This window comes from Pavona decussata, unplaced genomic scaffold, assembly GCF_977016875.1.
Source record: "Pavona decussata unplaced genomic scaffold, jaPavDecu1.1 SCAFFOLD_368, whole genome shotgun sequence".
NCBI classification, from domain to species: Eukaryota; Metazoa; Cnidaria; class Anthozoa; order Scleractinia; family Agariciidae; genus Pavona; species Pavona decussata.
In genome coordinates, this window is record NW_028145744.1 from 50,574 (window position 1) to 70,465 (window position 19,892).

General features: G+C 38.8%; 2 protein-coding genes and 1 pseudogene across 2 annotated transcripts in view; 1 reads left to right on the forward strand and 2 right to left on the reverse strand.

The window, feature by feature from the left end:
- LOC146452434 (protein mono-ADP-ribosyltransferase PARP14-like) overlaps nucleotides 1-19,892 on the forward strand; it is a 106,492-nt gene that overhangs the window by 28,416 nt on the left and 58,184 nt on the right. The window lies entirely within an intron of this gene.
- The window catches only part of LOC146452436 (uncharacterized), a 73,666-nt pseudogene that overhangs the window by 18,782 nt on the left and 34,992 nt on the right, over nucleotides 1-19,892 (reverse strand).
- On the reverse strand, nucleotides 2,046-8,813 carry LOC146452439 (uncharacterized). Its single transcript, XM_085097878.1, has 3 exons — nucleotides 8,780-8,813; nucleotides 8,340-8,474; nucleotides 2,046-6,199 (listed from the first exon to the last, which is right to left on the reverse strand). The coding sequence occupies exons 1-3, from the start codon at nucleotides 8,811-8,813 to the stop codon at nucleotides 2,211-2,213; spliced, it is 4,158 nt and encodes a 1,385-aa protein (XP_084954004.1). The 3' UTR covers nucleotides 2,046-2,210.

Genomic DNA, 19,892 nt, shown 5'->3' on the forward strand with positions numbered 1-19,892 from the left:
GTATTTATGTAATCTTGATCAAAGTTGGCCGCCACTTGAGAGTGCAATCAACTCGCCAACATTTTGCTTTCGTGTTATGGTTGTGATGCGAAGAAAACAGTGTGACAGCTGGGCGGCATTTTTATAGATTTGTATTCTGTGCAGGACAAGCAGCAGCACAGAATCGAGTTGACGAATTTAAACTGCAAGTTGAACAGGCCAAGATCGGAGATGAGGGGAGGGTATCGTAAATCGCGTGTTTATTTAGGTAATCTCGATCAAAGATTGTTTATTAAGGTTGCCGGTTTATTTCGCCGACCGGAAGCGTTTTAATTACTGTGAGTCATTTTTTGACGTTACTTATATCAGGTGTGTCCGGAAACACGCTAAATACAGTCACGCTTATTTTCAAGAACATTGTAAACGATCAGCTGTTTAAAATTTGCATTTTGGTTAATGTACCCCAGCCACAAAATAGAGAAAAAGGCAGTTGAAACAGCTTTGCCCACATGATCGTAAAACGTTTATCGAAAACGGGAGAAGGCTAGATTGAGAAGCTAGAACAGTTCCATGCTTTCTGTCTTTCCTCCCATTATCAATGTTGGGCGCATACTATTTCATTGTTTTCTTTTAATGTGCCTCTTTTGCGGAAACGTTGATTAGGAAAAAGGCTGACCACATACACTATAGCAATCATATTCCTGCCTAACGAAAAGCTATTTTAGTTTAAAAAAAGGTTTATTGTTTGATACGATTAATGTGGTAGGCAAATATATGCTAAGGTACATGCAAATATATCTGAAAAATGCTACTCAAGTCATAAGCGAATAAGAATAAAATTAATATTTGATATACACCACAAGCAGCAGCACAGATGTAATATTGAAAAATGATATGATTCAAAGATAAGCTTACTCGTGACTTATATCGGAAAATGTGTCGTTATTCATGTGGCCGCTGGTGGTCTTTTCCTGATAAAAGAAAAGATTCAGGTTATTACTTAGCGCTATTTTTTTATTCATGCATTTAGTTTACTGTCTGTTCTTTTCCAGGAATAAGTAAAACAGTTGATATAGTCATAATAAAAAACATGAACTGTTACTTCTGTAACTGAACTGAACATTCTGTCATTTTCCTATTAAAATTTGGTAACATTGAGCTTTTTGATGAATTCAAACTGCTCATTTCCAAAGTCAACATTTCAATAATATTTCTCAAAGAGCCTCAAGTGAAACTTCGATCAGCTTATTAGAGGCAGTGTCATAAGTAATGCAGAAGCTGGATTCGTTGTCTAGCAGATGGAAATGAAGTCTTCCTCTGATATGATGTTGGAGTTAACATCGGGTAAAATGAAGCCAGTTTTATGTTGTGGAGTCTGACAGCTGTTCTTCCTTTCTGGTACTTTTCTAGCAGGGGTGTTTTTGTTGGGCTGAAACAGACTGCTCTAACCAGTCTGTCACTTCTTTGAATATTGCAGTTGAAATATTTGGTTGGGGAAAACGTGGCCTTCTTCACAGGAGATATGGTTTGGATGTAGCCCAAGATTTCTTGTACTTCAGAGCTCTGAGAAGCTACAAAACAGGAAAAGTCAGTGGATACATGTATGTCATATAATGCAAGTGAAGGCATTTTTTTATGGAATGTTAATATGTCGAATGTGAATGCAATATACAGCTGTAGTCATGACATAGCACTGGTTATCATATGAATTTTTACTAAAATGGTCTTGAACCACCACTAACTTTATCTTGCACTGACACCTGATTGAACTAATCATGCCATGTATCTTAACACAATGGGAAATTTACGTCTCAGTTGCACCAACCAAATTGTTTATATTCACATACATATCACGGAAGGCTCTGTCTTCTCCAAGAACGAAAATTATAAAGCCTCCCTTTAATTATAAGCTCTTCATTTGCTTCCTTTAGTTTTGGGATTAACTGTTTTGTATTGCAGTGAATAAATCAAAAAAATAATAATAAAGAGCTTTCTGATAACAGTATAATTTATTGAACCTACTTACATTTCAATTGTGTCTCGTCATTCATCTTGGAAGGTGGCTTTTGGTGGTCTTTTCCTGATAAAAGAAAAGATTATGGTTATTGCTTAACACTTTTTTATTATTATTTTACAAATTTCGTTTGCAATGTCTTCTATCCCAGTAATATGTTCATGTAAAACAGTGCAAAAGTAAACATGAATATCTTTGAGGATTTATTTGAGAAATTCTATTTTTTAATTAAATTTCTGCATGTTACTTGTGCAAGTTCATCAAGTCTCTTTTCTTCTTCAAGTCTATATTTTAAATTGGCTGACTTTCTAAGACCTTTAAGCCTTTCAAAGGTCATTGGTTCAATAATGCAAGAACGGAGTGTTTTAATTCGGCTAATTGCCACATATGAAATGCCTGCAGTTTTTTCAGTTTGACCAATGTCAATCCATGCTTTTGGTAGTGTTAGACCTTGGCTCTTGTGTATTGTTATTGCCCAAGCCAGTTTTAACGGCAGTTGTTGTCGCTCATGCATTCCATCAAGAGATTGAGAAGTAACTGTGATTGGGCATATAGGAACGCATGATGGAATGGACTTGCTAATTGATGGGCCTTTGTAGTTGTGAAATTTTACAATAACCGCCTGAGGCAAGTCAGGAGGCTGGTGATTATCTGCATAAATGAAGTCTATAACAGTTCCAGTTGCACCATTGCAAAGCCCAACATCTGTCCACAAATTCATAGTAAGCATTACTTGTGCCCCTTTTGCAAGGAAAACACAAGGTTCTAGTCCTGCCATTTCATCAGGGCTAGCTTTCTTAGCTAAATCACTTGAATGACGTGCGTTGACACGTGCTATTGGGTTATGAAGTGCAGACAGTTTTTCAAAGTTGTAACTTGCAACTTCTTCATTGCTAAAATATAGTCTTGTGGCATTTTGAAACTCGGTCAAGTTTGTTGTATTGGAAGGTTGTCTAGTCAAGAGAAGTTTCCAGTCTTGTTCAGTACAATCTCCTGTACGTAGCCGCATGAGTAAATCTCTAAACTGACTTTGTTCTGGATTTGTACCTTGAACTCTTTGGTTTACTGACAGTTTAATTACGTTGTTAAACATTAGGTAAGCTAAATGACCTTGTTCGCCTACAGAACTGGTAGGTTTAGAATGGTACAATGGTTTATCAGCAACAGGCGGTAATTGACCAGGATCACCAAATAATATGATTGACAGTCCACCAAAAACTTCATCACTTATACCTGTTGCTTGTCTGCAGCGTCTATCAATCCAGCCAAGCATTGATTGTCCTAGCATAGAGTATTCATCAATTATAATATAACTGATGCCTTTCAGGTTGTTCTGCAATCTCAGAAGAGCCTGACCAGTCAACTCCTTGTTGCCTCTTGAACCAACTGGAAGTTTTAACAGTGAATGGATTGTACAGCCATTTATGTTATAAGAAGCTTTGCCAGTAGTGGCAGTAACTGTACAAGATGTTCCGAGTAAGCTTCGAATGGCATTGATCAGATAACTTTTACCAGTTCCAGCAACTCCATTCACAATGAGTAATAACGGATCTTTTGAAGAAGCTTGTTCAGAATGTGCATTTACCATGTTGTATGCATGTGCTTGCATATCACTAAAAGTACTAATATCAATATTTTGTTGGGGCAATGCAACTGAAAATGTGTCTTTTTTAGATTTTACCCAGGAAGGTATTTCTCCTATAATATGGTGTTCATACTTGCACTTGTCATTTTGCCAGTTGTAATAATTATTGTTACAATCAGGCTGAAGTGTTTCTTCAGTCGTGTTAACAAAAGACCCAGGAATAAGATCAGCTAGATGCATCCACTCTTCCCGTTGTGGCAGTTGTTGTGAAATGTTTTCACAATCAGTGTCATTTTCTGATAAGTTTTCTAAAGTTTGCAGTTTTTCATGCCAATCAGGTACATGCTGTTTAGCAAATTGTGTTTGAAGGAATTCTTTCCACGAAGTAATATATATCTCGTCAGAACCTGGTTGATCACCCCAAGCATTTTCCAGTGTAGTCTGCCAAGGTTTGTATCTAAGCAACTGATATTTACAATAAAGGCCAAAATTTGGTCCTTTTGGATGAGAAGAAAAAACAGGGAAAACTCTTGGTACAGTGTTTTGTGGTTGACTTGTTAGCTTTTTGTTTACAAGCTTGTATTTGGAGGCAAAAGTTATAAAATTTAACATGACTATATTTGGATCGGTTTGGGCATATTTTTCACGGTTTGCATAAACATCCAGCAGTGAGTCATTTGTAACAAGACTGCCATCAAAAGAATTAGTATTGATTCTGCGAGAACCATTTAAACTGATTGGTACCACATTAAAGGATGAGCTTACCAGTTTAAGTGACATAAGATGATGCATTGTCTCTTGTGCAGAAAAATCACGTTGAGCAAGTGACTTCATGATCACTTTCTTAATGAGTTTTGTAGGGTTACTGTTGTTTTTGCAAGAGTGCATTATAGAATTAAACGCCTGTTTTAATACTGGTGACCTTGGTTCTCCTTTAGATGCATATTTGGCAAGGTATTCAACACATGCATGGTAATCAATTACCACCTGAATGTCACAGTTTGCCCTCCAGCCTTGCAGTTGGAGGCGCTGATGATTATTTAGCCTACCATCATTGCGCTTTGTTATTATTTTGGCTTTGTATTTGGGACTTCCATCTTTTGTATGAATTGGTTCAAATTCTAGTTTTGTACTAGTGCAAGGTTGAAATGGAAAGTTAAATCTGCACTTAACATCTGTTTCATTCTGTTTCTTTCTAAGACAATAATTGGTACTGCAACGGGTGTGCCTTTGTACTGTATTCAGTAAGTCTACATAATCATCATCAGATTGTTGAGTGTTCATAATATCTTTGTGTTGCCTCTGGCAAGGATGAATGGAGGGTTTAATCCAAAAACCGTCCTCTGGTGGGTGTGGATTGTATGTAGATAACAACCAGTCTACATATTCACATACAGCTTGAGAAGCTTTTTTTCCTTCCAGTATCTGTTTGTTTAGTTCTGGAATATCTGATTGTTCACCTTTATCAAGGGACATTTCTGCCAAATAGCCTTTAAGAGCTGTTTCTGAAAGCTGACATAATCCTGGGTCATTCTTAACTTTTGCAACACCATGACAGTGTATACTTCCTCTGGCTTGGTACTCAAATCTGTACCAGTGCCACTCAGCATCCAGTGAATTATACAACCAATGTTTAATGAAGTTTTCTAAACGCTGTGTAAAGAACCAGTCAGTGATGTGAGGATTGTTAATGACATTTTGCCGTCTGCTCTCAGGTGTGGTATCACTTGACGAGCTGCTAAATAATGCATGTAGGTCAGGCCAATGCATGTCAGCAGAGGAAAAAGTGAAAAAGAATGTTGGAGCCCCAACATGACTTATTATTGCTTTTAAATCTTCTTTAGCTTTATGCCAATAAGCATTTGAGCCAGTTAAGTTACTAAGATAGCGTGATAACTTAGATACGAAAACATTTGTGTTGTTGTCAGCTGCCATTTGTTGCAGTTCTTCTACAGTCAGATGTGCTTCTCCAGGATTCTGTTTGAGAAATATTCCTGTTTGCTGCAGAATACGTTTTCTTTGGATCATATTCAAAGCCCAGTAAGCAAATCTTGGATGACTGGCAAAGCGGTATAGCCACTTGCCATCTATATTTTCTCCAAATCTTAAAAGATGCTTAACTCTTTCTGCAAGAGGTACATGTCTGTGAAGTGAAGGATTGGTAGGGTCACCCTTGCCATCAGGAAACAATGTAGGGAAAGCTAATGTTGCTAAGAAAGGAGTAAGATACTCATTTAATGGCTGATTATCTACTGTTGGCCAAGGCATATGTGTAGCCTGGGGACACAACTGTTGTTGTATAGCTTCAACTTCTTGCTGTTGACATTCAGGAATAGGTAGAAAACTGCTCATTTCTGTGCTTTCATTATAAACTATGTCTTCTTCGTTTTGAGGCCCTAAGTCAGGCTCACTAGCTTCACTGTTTTCAAGATTTTCTGTTTCTATTGAAAGTAGATCTTGTGGTACACCATGTAAAGGCAATGAATTCAAAGAATCGTTGTTGATAATGATATCTTTGTAATATGGATTGTTATTAATAAGCCAATGCAGTGCATCTGCAACATTTTGTCTTCGAACTGTTACATCTTTAAAGCTGTTGTCTTGACCTTTCATCTTGACAACTATAATAGATAAATCTTTTGGGTATCTTGGTAAAGAATGTGGTAGTTCACCTACATTTTGTGGAAGGTTGATACAGTGACCTGAATAGCCTCGTTGCCCACCAGGCTTTATGTAAACACGCATAATAGGAAGTGCTTGTGCAATAAGCATTTGTTCTACTTGGGTTAGGCCGGCAAGCTGAGAAGGAACTAATGAAGGAATCGTATCATTCTCTTTTGAAAATTTCTTTGGTTGTTCTTTATCATTAGTGCACCTTGAACACTGATATTGATTAGCGATTCTTGGCCTGTACTTTACGGGCCATGCTTCCTGGCAAACAGAACACTGGTAAACCTTATAGATATTGGACTTATGAAACAAATCAATATTGTTTTTTGCTTGTGTTTGCTCATGAATTGGAGAATCAATCAGTTTTTCTTGCCTCTCTTTCACTGGTTGCTGAGAGGCTTGTTTTTTATAATTCGCTCTCCTTTTTGCAAGCCTTTCTTGCTTTTTATCAGCACTTTCTCCCGACAATTTTTTTTTATAATTCGTTCTTCTTTTTGCAAGCCTTTCTTGCTTTTTTTCAGCAGTTTCTTCAGATAATTGTTTTTTATCACTGGCTCTTCTTTTTGCAAGCCTTTCTTGCTTTTTTTCAGCAGTTTCTTCAGATAATTGTTTTTTATCACTGGCTCTCCTTTTACCAAGTATCCTCTCCTTGTCATATTCTGAAACACTATATTTTCTCTTTAAATATTTTAATCTATTTATATTTTGACTGTTACTGTGTGTCACAGTTGAAACATAGTGCAGATCATTTATGTACCCAATAAATATTGTCTGCTGTATTTCCTGCTGAAGAGCAGGAGTTATAATTGTAGCTTGCAGTGAATTAGCATTAGATTCTGTGATATGAATGACGCAGTTAAAGGCATTAGCAACAGCTTGTATGATGAGATGATCACACCAAGTACCAGGTATTGACATTTGCTTAATATAGTTTTCCCAGGTATCATCAGAAATACTCTCAATATATAGTTCCGGGTAATTATGTAAATGACTTATCCCGGCCATGCGAACTTCTACATGTAGGTCTGCAGTTCCATAAAGTTGATGTGAAACTGATTTGAAAAAGCAATCACCAGATCCCCCGACATCATGTGGTATTAAACCTATTTGTGCAAGCCTTTGACTTAAACAATTCCACAGTGAATCAGCTGTATTGTGATGCATACCTCCCTTCAAACTTGACTTATTATTACAGCGGTGTATGCAGCCACAATGCTTTTGCCTCATCTTACATTTCTGTGTCTTCATGTTGAAGGCATATTTGCTACAAAAAGTATCTCTGTTGTACCATAATCGCCAGATTTTGTGGTTTTTACTCAAATTAGTGATAAATGAACTCTTTGGAATACTTTGTCTAACAAACAGCTGTACCTTTTTTCTATATTTTTTTTTGTTAAGCACCTTTAGAATTCTTTTCAGAGGAATTCGAGATGGCTCCCTGTCTCTTTTCCTTCTTCGATTCAAGGTTTCTTTCAAAACTTCACCCTTCTCAAAATTGATTAAACTTTGTAAGCTGTATTCCGAACATGTAGTGCAAATAAGCTCACTAACAAGCATAGCCGTACAATTTTTAGATCCAGTTATCAAAGACTCAAAAGGATTTTGTGTACCACTTCGAACACTTAAAATAGTGCCATTTTGATGTACTTTGTTGCTCACCAGAACGGCTGAATTAACTATACAATTCAATTGGCTAAATGGGCGACCACAACGGGTCGATTGGCACAATGGCCACCAAGCAATTGACTGATTTGTTATGCGACCACAACGGGTCGATTGGCACAATGGCCACCAAGCAATTGACTGATTTGTTATGCGACCACAACGGGTCGATTGGCATAATGGCCACCAAGCAATTGACTGATTTGTTATGCGACCACAACGGGTCGATTGGCACAATGGCCACCAAGCAATACTACTTGGCTGATTTGATTTGCGACCGCAACCGGTCAGTTCGATCAAACATGGCGAACCGTTCAAAACAAACCACGTTCTGGTTGATATACAGGGTCCAGAAGTGGCACACACTTTCCTCAGGCCTTGATAAATTACACCTACGAAATTTTTCAACAACATAACAAAATAACTTACCGACCAAACAGCAATAAACGGGCAATAAAGCTTGAACCTTCACCAAAGAACAACCACGTCCTCGAACGACAGTCCGACAAACTGCAAAGCACGAGGCAGCATCCTTTGCGCACGAAAACCACGGGTCAGCTTTCGCTTTGCGTGAATGAACGAAAAACGAAAAAAACACAATCGAACGAAAAAACACGGGTCAGCTTTCGCTTTGCGTACACGCGATTACACGTAGCCCAGGAGATTGCGCAACGAAATTGTGACGTCATTCAAAATGGCGCTGAAAAGGTGAACGGCCGATCGAACGAAAAAACACGGGTCAGCTTTCGCTTGCATGCACAGGAAACCTACGCGATCACAGGCAACCCAGAAGATTAGGAAGCGTTCTTCCTTCGTCGAACGCAATAAGTGCGTTTTGATCGAATGTAGGTAATTTTTTTCGGGCCTACTTGTTACTAGATGGTCCCCACATGGTCTGGACATACCGGTAACATTTTCTGTCGCGCTGTGTAACGGATTGTTATTATTATCATCATGATGAATTTATATGACAAAGTGAACTAACTATCCAACCTTTTCAGAAAATTGATCGTTATTTAAGAATAATCTTTTACTTACAAATTCAGTCGAAGCTCTGACATGTGTTTGGGATGGTCCCCATAATATTTAGTGCAATGAAGCGTGATGTCTGCGTATAATGCATGAACGCTTCAGCGATAGAAAAAGACTGGGAATTTATGAGAAAATAAAACAAGGGTCACCTAGTTGTTTATTTCGGTAACATATCTGATCACAAAGGCTTTTTGACTCAGAAAGTTAGGTGAAATGGTGACCAAAATGTACAAATGTTTTGTCAGGAGCCCATTACCATTGTACTCCCCACTGGTCTGGCTACACTTGGCAGAATTTCTTGCGCAAAGGGATCAATCATGATTATCACAATGTTCGCCAAATTATTCATTTAAGAGGTGATACCTTGCTAAGAAGAGACGAGTGCATTTCGATCGAATCCTGCGATAGAGAGAAGAAAGAAAACAACAGATTTTACAGTAAAAAAAATTGGCAGGAAATTTGACACAAAAAAGTTAACGGTAAATAATGGCCCAAGAACAGAAAATTCTGCCACATGATGGCGTAGTTGAAATGTAACATTCATTTGATTTAATATGAATGTGGGTGATGAAGCCTTGCTGTAAAGGGCGCTGACTAGTTAGTGCGTTTCAATACTGAATACAGTTAATTTTAGGCCGGGAGATTAATAGCGACCTAATTCAGTGTAGTTCCAGAGTCCCCACATGTTCTGAACACAAAATTTCACGCGGGCAGGGCCACCTAGTCGTTCGTTGCAGTAAAATATCTGTTTAGAATAGCTTTCGGCTTAAAGAGTCTTGTTTTACAAATTGGGATGAAAAACGCTGCTAGACTTTTGTCGCGTGAAGTGTCACCTAAACTCTTGCCATCAGTGACAGCTCGAGATTACAAACACCGGAAAGCGGGTACAAGACTTGTGACCCCTATGTGCTTACGAAATGCGAAGTGCTTAAAATTTCGCACAAGACTTGCGTAGGTATGAAAATTCGCAAAGTAGGCGGATCTGAAATGTTTGTTTTTCTCCCTGCTGAAATCTGGTTTATAGGTGAAGCTTTGCTAAAAGGAACGAGTGACAACGAGTGCATTTCGATCGTATACTGTAACGGATAGACTGCGATAACTCACTTCGACAGAAACATATTTTGCTCACGATATCACGTAACAAATGTAAATGATGTAATTTTTAAATAAGAATGTCTATTACGTGCGTTTTGATCGAATGCAAGCAATTTTTTTGGGGCTTACTTGTTACTAGATGGTCCCCACATGGTAAGGACTTACCGGTAACATTTTTTGTCGCGCTGTGTAACTGATTGTTGATATTATCCGGTCATGATGAATTTATGTGACAAAATGAACTAACTATCCAACCTTTTCAGAAAACTGATCGTTATTTAAGAATAATCTTTTAGTGCAGAATTTACCTAGCGGTTAGTTTCGTTGAAAAATCGACTTACAAATTCAGTCGAAGTTCTGACATGTGTTCTTGAGGGTCCCCATAATATTTAGTGCAATGAAGCGTGATGTCTGCGAATAATGCATGAACGCTTCAGCGAAAGAAAAGGGCAGGGAATTTATGAGAAAAATAAAACCAGGGCTACCTAGTTGTTTATTTCGGTAACATATCTGATCGAAAAGGCTTTTTGACTCAGAAAGTTAGGTGAAATGGTGACCAAAATGTACAAATGTTTTGTCAGGAGCCCATTATAATTACCATTGGAAGCTCCCCAATGGTCTGGCTACACTGCACTTGGCAGAATTTCTTGCGCAAAGGGATCAATCGTGATTATCACAGTGTTGGCCAAATTCAGTTCATTTAAGAGGTGATACCTTGCTAAGAAGAGACGAGTGCATTTCGATCGAATCCTGCGATAGAGAGAAGAAAGACAACAACAGATTTTACAGCAAAAAAAATTGGCGGGAAATTTGACACAAAAAATTTAACGGTAAATAATAGCCCAAGAACAGAAAATTCTGCCACATGATGGCGTAGTTGAAATGTAACATTCATTTGATTTAATATGAATGTGGGTGATGAAGCCTTGCTGTAAAGGGCGCTGACTAGTTAGTGCGTTTCAATACTGAATGCAGTTAATTTTTGGTCGGGAGATTAATAGCGACCAAATTCAGTGTAGTTCCAGAGTCCCCACATGTTCTGAACACAAAATTTCACGCGCAATGCTGTTTTCCCAGTATTGTTGGACAAAGTAATGACAACAGGGCCACCTAGTCGTTCGTTGCAGTAAAATATCTGTTTACAATAGCTTTCGGCTTAAAGAGTCTTGTTTTACAAATTGGGATGAAAAACGCTGCTAGACTTTTGTCGCGTGAAGTGTCACCTAAACTCTTGCCATCAGTGACAGCTCGAGATTACAAACACCGGAAAGCGGGTACAAGACTTGTGACCCCTATGTGCTTACGAAATGCGAAGTGCTTAAAATTTCGCTAAAGTTCGGGAGCTGTACTTGCGTAGGTATGAACATTCGCAAAGTAGGCGGATCTGAAATGTTTGTTTTTCTCCCTGCTGAAATCTGGTTTATAGGTGAAGCTTTGCTAAAAGGAACGAGTGACAACGAGTGCATTTCGATCGTATCCTGTGACGGATAGACTGCGATAACTCAGTTCGACAGAAACATATTTTGCTCACGATATCACGTAACAAATGTAAATGATGTAATGTTAAAATATAAATGTCTCATAAGTGCGTTTCGATCGAATGAAAGTAATTTCTTTTGGGCCTAATTGTTACTGGATGGTCCCCACATGGTAAGGACTTACCGGTAACATTTTTTGTCGCGCTGTGTAACTGATTGTTGATATTATCCGGTCATGATGAATTTATGTGACAAAATGAACTAACTATCCAACCTTTTCAGAAAACTGATCGTTATTTAAGAATAATCTTTTAGTGCAGAATTTACCTAGCGGTTAGTTTCGTTGAAAAATCGACTTACAAATTCAGTCGAAGTTCTGACATGTGTTCTTGAGGGTCCCCATAATATTTAGTGCAATGAAGCGTGATGTCTGCGAATAATGCATGAACGCTTCAGCGAAAGAAAAGGGCAGGGAATTTATGAGAAAAATAAAACCAGGGCTACCTAGTTGTTTATTTCGGTAACATACTTACTTACTTACTTACTTATCCTCTTTGGGCCCACGTGGACTCTTAAGGCCGGATTTCGGTAACATATCTGATCGAAAAGGCTTTTTGACTCAGAAAGTTAGGTGAAATGGTGACCAAAATGTACAAATGTTTTGTCAGGAGCCCATTATAATTACCATTGGAAGCTCCCCAATGGTCTGGCTACACTGCACTTGGCAGAATTTCTTGCGCAAAGGGATCAATCGTGATTATCACAGTGTTGGCCAAATTCAGTTCATTTAAGAGGTGATACCTTGCTAAGAAGAGACGAGTGCATTTCGATCGAATCCTGCGATAGAGAGAAGAAAGACAACAACAGATTTTACAGCAAAAAAAATTGGCGGGAAATTTGACACAAAAAATTTAACGGTAAATAATAGCCCAAGAACAGAAAATTCTGCCACATGATGGCGTAGTTGAAATGTAACATTCATTTGATTTAATATGAATGTGGGTGATGAAGCCTTGCTGTAAAGGGCGCTGACTAGTTAGTGCGTTTCAATACTGAATGCAGTTAATTTTTGGTCGGGAGATTAATAGCGACCAAATTCAGTGTAGTTCCAGAGTCCCCACATGTTCTGAACACAAAATTTCACGCGCAATGCTGTTTTCCCAGTATTGTTGGACAAAGTAATGACAACAGGGCCACCTAGTCGTTCGTTGCAGTAAAATATCTGTTTACAATAGCTTTCGGCTTAAAGAGTCTTGTTTTACAAATTGGGATGAAAAACGCTGCTAGACTTTTGTCGCGTGAAGTGTCACCTAAACTCTTGCCATCAGTGACAGCTCGAGATTACAAACACCGGAAAGCGGGTACAAGACTTGTGACCCCTATGTGCTTACGAAATGCGAAGTGCTTAAAATTTCGCTAAAGTTCGGGAGCTGTACTTGCGTAGGTATGAACATTCGCAAAGTAGGCGGATCTGAAATGTTTGTTTTTCTCCCTGCTGAAATCTGGTTTATAGGTGAAGCTTTGCTAAAAGGAACGAGTGACAACGAGTGCATTTCGATCGTATCCTGTGACGGATAGACTGCGATAACTCACTTCGACAGAAACATATTTTGCTCACGATATCACGTAACAAATGTAAATGATGTAATGTTAAAATATAAATGTCTCATAAGTGCGTTTCGATCGAATGCAAGTAATTTCTTTTGGGCCTAATTGTTACTGGATGGTCCCCACATGGTAAGGACTTACCGGTAACATTTTTTGTCGCGCTGTGTAACTGATTGTTGATATTATCCGGTCATGATGAATTTATGTGACAAAATGAACTAACTATCCAACCTTTTCAGAAAACTGATCGTTATTTAAGAATAATCTTTTAGTGCAGAATTTACCTAGCGGTTAGTTTCGTTGAAAAATCGACTTACAAATTCAGTCGAAGTTCTGACATGTGTTCTTGAGGGTCCCCATAATATTTAGTGCAATGAAGCGTGATGTCTGCGAATAATGCATGAACGCTTCAGCGAAAGAAAAGGGCAGGGAATTTATGAGAAAAATAAAACCAGGGCTACCTAGTTGTTTATTTCGGTAACATATCTGATCGAAAAGGCTTTTTGACTCAGAAAGTTAGGTGAAATGGTGACCAAAATGTACAAATGTTTTGTCAGGAGCCCATTATAATTACCATTGGAAGCTCCCCAATGGTCTGGCTACACTGCACTTGGCAGAATTTCTTGCGCAAAGGGATCAATCGTGATTATCACAGTGTTGGCCAAATTATTCATTTAAGAGGTGATACCTTGCTAAGAAGAGACGAGTGCATTTCGATCGAATCCTGCGATAGAGAGAAGAAAGACAACAACAGATTTTACAGCAAAAAATTGGCGGGAAATTTGACACAAAAAATTTAACGGTAAATAATAGCCCAAGAACAGAAAATTCTGCCACATGATGGCGTAGTTGAAATGTAACATTCATTTGATTTAATATGAATGTGGGTGATGAAGCCTTGCTGTAAAGGGCGCTGACTAGTTAGTGCGTTTCAATACTGAATGCAGTTAATTTTTGGTCGGGAGATTAATAGCGACCAAATTCAGTGTAGTTCCAGAGTCCCCACATGTTCTGAACACAAAATTTCACGCGCAATGCTGTTTTCCCAGTATTGTTGGACAAAGTAATGACAACAGGGCCACCTAGTCGTTCGTTGCAGTAAAATATCTGTTTACAATAGCTTTCGGCTTAAAGAGTCTTGTTTTACAAATTGGGATGAAAAACGCTGCTAGACTTTTGTCGCGTGAAGTGTCACCTAAACTCTTGCCATCAGTGACAGCTCGAGATTACAAACACCGGAAAGCGGGTACAAGACTTGTGACCCCTATGTGCTTACGAAATGCGAAGTGCTTAAAATTTCGCTAAAGTTCGGGAGCTGTACTTGCGTAGGTATGAACATTCGCAAAGTAGGCGGATCTGAAATGTTTGTTTTTCTCCCTGCTGAAATCTGGTTTATAGGTGAAGCTTTGCTAAAAGGAACGAGTGACAACGAGTGCATTTCGATCGTATCCTGTGACGGATAGACTGCGATAACTCACTTCGACAGAAACATATTTTGCTCACGATATCACGTAACAAATGTAAATGATGTAATGTTAAAATATAAATGTCTCATAAGTGCGTTTCGATCGAATGCAAGTAATTTCTTTTGGGCCTAATTGTTACTAGATGGTCCCCACATGGTAAGGACTTACCGGTAACATTTTTTGTCGCGCTGTGTAACTGATTGTTGATATTATCCGGTCATGATGAATTTATGTGACAAAATGAACTAACTATCCAACCTTTTCAGAAAACTGATCGTTATTTAAGAATAATCTTTTAGTGCAGAATTTACCTAGCGGTTAGTTTCGTTGAAAAATCGACTTACAAATTCAGTCGAAGTTCTGACATGTGTTCTTGAGGGTCCCCATAATATTTAGTGCAATGAAGCGTGATGTCTGCGAATAATGCATGAACGCTTCAGCGAAAGAAAAGGGCAGGGAATTTATGAGAAAAATAAAACCAGGGCTACCTAGTTGTTTATTTCGGTAACATATCTGATCGAAAAGGCTTTTTGACTCAGAAAGTTAGGTGAAATGGTGACCAAAATGTACAAATGTTTTGTCAGGAGCCCATTATAATTACCATTGGAAGCTCCCCAATGGTCTGGCTACACTGCACTTGGCAGAATTTCTTGCGCAAAGGGATCAATCGTGATTATCACAGTGTTGGCCAAATTCAGTTCATTTAAGAGGTGATACCTTGCTAAGAAGAGACGAGTGCATTTCGATCGAATCCTGCGATAGAGAGAAGAAAGACAACAACAGATTTTACAGCAAAAAAAATTGGCGGGAAATTTGACACAAAAAATTTAACGGTAAATAATAGCCCAAGAACAGAAAATTCTGCCACATGATGGCGTAGTTGAAATGTAACATTCATTTGATTTAATATGAATGTGGGTGATGAAGCCTTGCTGTAAAGGGCGCTGACTAGTTAGTGCGTTTCAATACTGAATGCAGTTAATTTTTGGTCGGGAGATTAATAGCGACCAAATTCAGTGTAGTTCCAGAGTCCCCACATGTTCTGAACACAAAATTTCACGCGCAATGCTGTTTTCCCAGTATTGTTGGACAAAGTAATGACAACAGGGCCACCTAGTCGTTCGTTGCAGTAAAATATCTGTTTACAATAGCTTTCGGCTTAAAGAGTCTTGTTTTACAAATTGAGATGAAAAACGCTGCTAGACTTTTGTCGCGTGAAGTGTCACCTAAACTCTTGCCATCAGTGACAGCTCGAGATTACAAACACCGGAAAGCGGGTACAAGACTTGTGACCCCTATGTGCTTACGAAATGCGAAGTGCTTAAAATTTCGCTAAAGTTCGGGAGCTGTACTTGCGTAGGTATGAACATTCGCAAAGTAGGCGGATCTGAAATGTTTGTTTTTCTCCCTGCTGAAATCTGGTTTATAGGTGAAGCTTTGCTAAAAGGAACGAGTGACAACGAGTGCATTTCGATCGTATCCTGTGACGGATAGACTGCGATAACTCAGTTCGACAGAAACATATTTTGCTCACGATATCACGTAACAAATGTAAATGATGTAATGTTAAAATATAAATGTCTCATAAGTGCGTTTCGATCGAATGCAAGTAATTTCTTTTGGGCCTAATTGTTACTGGATGGTCCCCACATGGTAAGGACTTACCGGTAACATTTTTTGTCGCGCTGTGTAACTGATTGTTGATATTATCCGGTCATGATGAATTTATGTGACAAAATGAACTAACTATCCAACCTTTTCAGAAAACTGATCGTTATTTAAGAATAATCTTTTAGTGCAGAATTTACCTAGCGGTTAGTTTCGTTGAAAAATCGACTTACAAATTCAGTCGAAGTTCTGACATGTGTTCTTGAGGGTCCCCATAATATTTAGTGCAATGAAGCGTGATGTCTGCGAATAATGCATGAACGCTTCAGCGAAAGAAAAGGGCAGGGAATTTATGAGAAAAATAAAACCAGGGCTACCTAGTTGTTTATTTCGGTAACATATCTGATCGAAAAGGCTTTTTGACTCAGAAAGTTAGGTGAAATGGTGACCAAAATGTACAAATGTTTTGTCAGGAGCCCATTATAATTACCATTGGAAGCTCCCCAATGGTCTGGCTACACTGCACTTGGCAGAATTTCTTGCGCAAAGGGATCAATCGTGATTATCACAGTGTTGGCCAAATTATTCATTTAAGAGGTGATACCTTGCTAAGAAGAGACGAGTGCATTTCGATCGAATCCTGCGATAGAGAGAAGAAAGACAACAACAGATTTTACAGCAAAAAATTGGCGGGAAATTTGACACAAAAAATTTAACGGTAAATAATAGCCCAAGAACAGAAAATTCTGCCACATGATGGCGTAGTTGAAATGTAACATTCATTTGATTTAATATGAATGTGGGTGATGAAGCCTTGCTGTAAAGGGCGCTGACTAGTTAGTGCGTTTCAATACTGAATGCAGTTAATTTTTGGTCGGGAGATTAATAGCGACCAAATTCAGTGTAGTTCCAGAGTCCCCACATGTTCTGAACACAAAATTTCACGCGCAATGCTGTTTTCCCAGTATTGTTGGACAAAGTAATGACAACAGGGCCACCTAGTCGTTCGTTGCAGTAAAATATCTGTTTACAATAGCTTTCGGCTTAAAGAGTCTTGTTTTACAAATTGGGATGAAAAACGCTGCTAGACTTTTGTCGCGTGAAGTGTCACCTAAACTCTTGCCATCAGTGACAGCTCGAGATTACAAACACCGGAAAGCGGGTACAAGACTTGTGACCCCTATGTGCTTACGAAATGCGAAGTGCTTAAAATTTCGCTAAAGTTCGGGAGCTGTACTTGCGTAGGTATGAACATTCGCAAAGTAGGCGGATCTGAAATGTTTGTTTTTCTCCCTGCTGAAATCTGGTTTATAGGTGAAGCTTTGCTAAAAGGAACGAGTGACAACGAGTGCATTTCGATCGTATCCTGTGACGGATAGACTGCGATAACTCACTTCGACAGAAACATATTTTGCTCACGATATCACGTAACAAATGTAAATGATGTAATGTTAAAATATAAATGTCTCATAAGTGCGTTTCGATCGAATGCAAGTAATTTCTTTTGGGCCTAATTGTTACTGGATGGTCCCCACATGGTAAGGACTTACCGGTAACATTTTTTGTCGCGCTGTGTAACTGATTGTTGATATTATCCGGTCATGATGAATTTATGTGACAAAATGAACTAACTATCCAACCTTTTCAGAAAACTGATCGTTATTTAAGAATAATCTTTTAGTGCAGAATTTACCTAGCGGTTAGTTTCGTTGAAAAATCGACTTACAAATTCAGTCGAAGTTCTGACATGTGTTCTTGAGGGTCCCCATAATATTTAGTGCAATGAAGCGTGATGTCTGCGAATAATGCATGAACGCTTCAGCGAAAGAAAAGGGCAGGGAATTTATGAGAAAAATAAAACCAGGGCTACCTAGTTGTTTATTTCGGTAACATATCTGATCGAAAAGGCTTTTTGACTCAGAAAGTTAGGTGAAATGGTGACCAAAATGTACAAATGTTTTGTCAGGAGCCCATTATAATTACCATTGGAAGCTCCCCAATGGTCTGGCTACACTGCACTTGGCAGAATTTCTTGCGTAAAGGGATCAATCGTGATTATCATAATGTTGGCCAAATTATTTATTTAAGAGGTGATACCTTGCTAAGAAGAGACGAGTGCATTTCGATCGAATCCTGCGATAGAGAGAAGAAAGACAACAACAGATTTTACAGTAAAAAATTGGCGGGAAATTTGACAAAAAATTTAACGGTAAATAATAGCCCAAGAACAGAAAATTCTGCCACATGATGACCCCCGATGATGGCGTAGTTGAAATGTAACATTCATTTGATTTAATATCAATTTAGGTGATGAAGCCTTGCTGTAAAGGGCGCTGACTAGTAAGTGCGTTTCGATACTGAATGCAGTTAATTTTTGGCCGGGAGATTATAGCGACCTTAATCTGTGTACAGTCGACTCCCGATAACTCGAACCTTCAAGGGAAATTGTAAAAGGTTCGAGTTTTCGGGAGTTCGAGTTATCGAGGGTAAAATTATATAGAAAATGACCTGAAGGGAAAGGAAAATTGATTCGAGTTAGAGCGAGGTTCGAGTTAGCGAGGGTTCGAGTTATCGGGAGTCGACTGTAGTTCCAGAGTCCCCACATGTTCTGAACACAAACTTTCCCGCGCAATGCTGTTTTCCCAGTATTGTTGGACAAAATAATGACAACAGGGCCACCTAGTCGTTCGTTGCAGTAAAATATCTGTTTAGAATAGCTTTCGGCTTAAAGAGTATTGTTTTACAAATTGGGATGAAAAACGCTGCTAGACGTTTCTCGCGTGAAGTGTCACCTTTAACTCTCGCAATCAGTGACAGCTTGGAATCGAGATTATAAACACCGGAAAGCGGGTACAAGACTTGTGACACCTGTGTGCTTACGAAACGGGAAGTGCTTAAAATTTCGCAAAAGTTCGGGAGCTATACATGCGCAGGTATGAACATTCGCAAAGTAGCCGGATCTAAAATCCGTTCAGTTGATTTTTTCCCTGCTTAAATCTGGTTATGGTAGGCCGGTCACTTCATCGCAGGAGTATTAGCTGTAAAAAATGTTTTAAAAGACTTTCCGAGAAACGAACCGTCGTGTTCTTTTGAGTTAAAACGAAAATTGCTTTTCACGCCAATTTGATCAAGGTTGACATCTTGTTCTCGGCGCAGCTTAATTAGTTTCAGTAGGAAGAGTGAACCAGTGGTTAATTTTGCTTTGCTGATAAGGAAAATAAGTCAAAACAGCCACATGTGAAGAAAAAGATGGTAAAGGGCTGAAAATGCTTCCATTAGCTAAATAGGGTGACTCAACGTTAATTCACTGGCGCGGTTTGTTTTGGGCTGACCGCTCATTTTGCCCCGGTTAACTTAAATGTTATCTAGTGTTTCCGTGAGACAATCATGTTGTAAAACATGCTATGGCTTTTAAGAGGACAAACGCAACGGCGAGTGAATTTTTAAGGTGATTGACTCAGAAAATCGGGTGAAATGGTGAACAAAATGTAAAAAAGGAAAAAAATATGCCTAATTCTGCCTCACGATGGCGTAATAAAATGTAGCATTGATGTGATTTAATGTGAATGCCTTGCCGTGAAGGGCGCTTTAATAGTTGTAAGTACGTTTCGATCGAATGCAGGCCAGGCCGGTACAGTGTATGTTTTGGTGGAAAAAGCGCTTCTTTTCAGACAACTGTTCAGAGTCCCCACATG

Bases quoted from the DNA above. Each gene is read 5' to 3' on its own strand.
- LOC146452439 (XM_085097878.1), bottom strand. From the start codon at position 8,813: ATGTCCAGACCATGTGGGGACCATCTAGTAACAA. The intron at 8,475-8,779 runs GTAGGCCCGAAA...ATTCACGCAAAG, and splicing joins TGGGGACCATCTAGTAACAA to CGAAAGCTGACCCGTGGTTT. The intron at 6,200-8,339 runs GTAAGTTATTTT...TATCTATTATAG, and splicing joins CGTTTATTGCTGTTTGGTCG to TTGTCAAGATGAAAGGTCAA.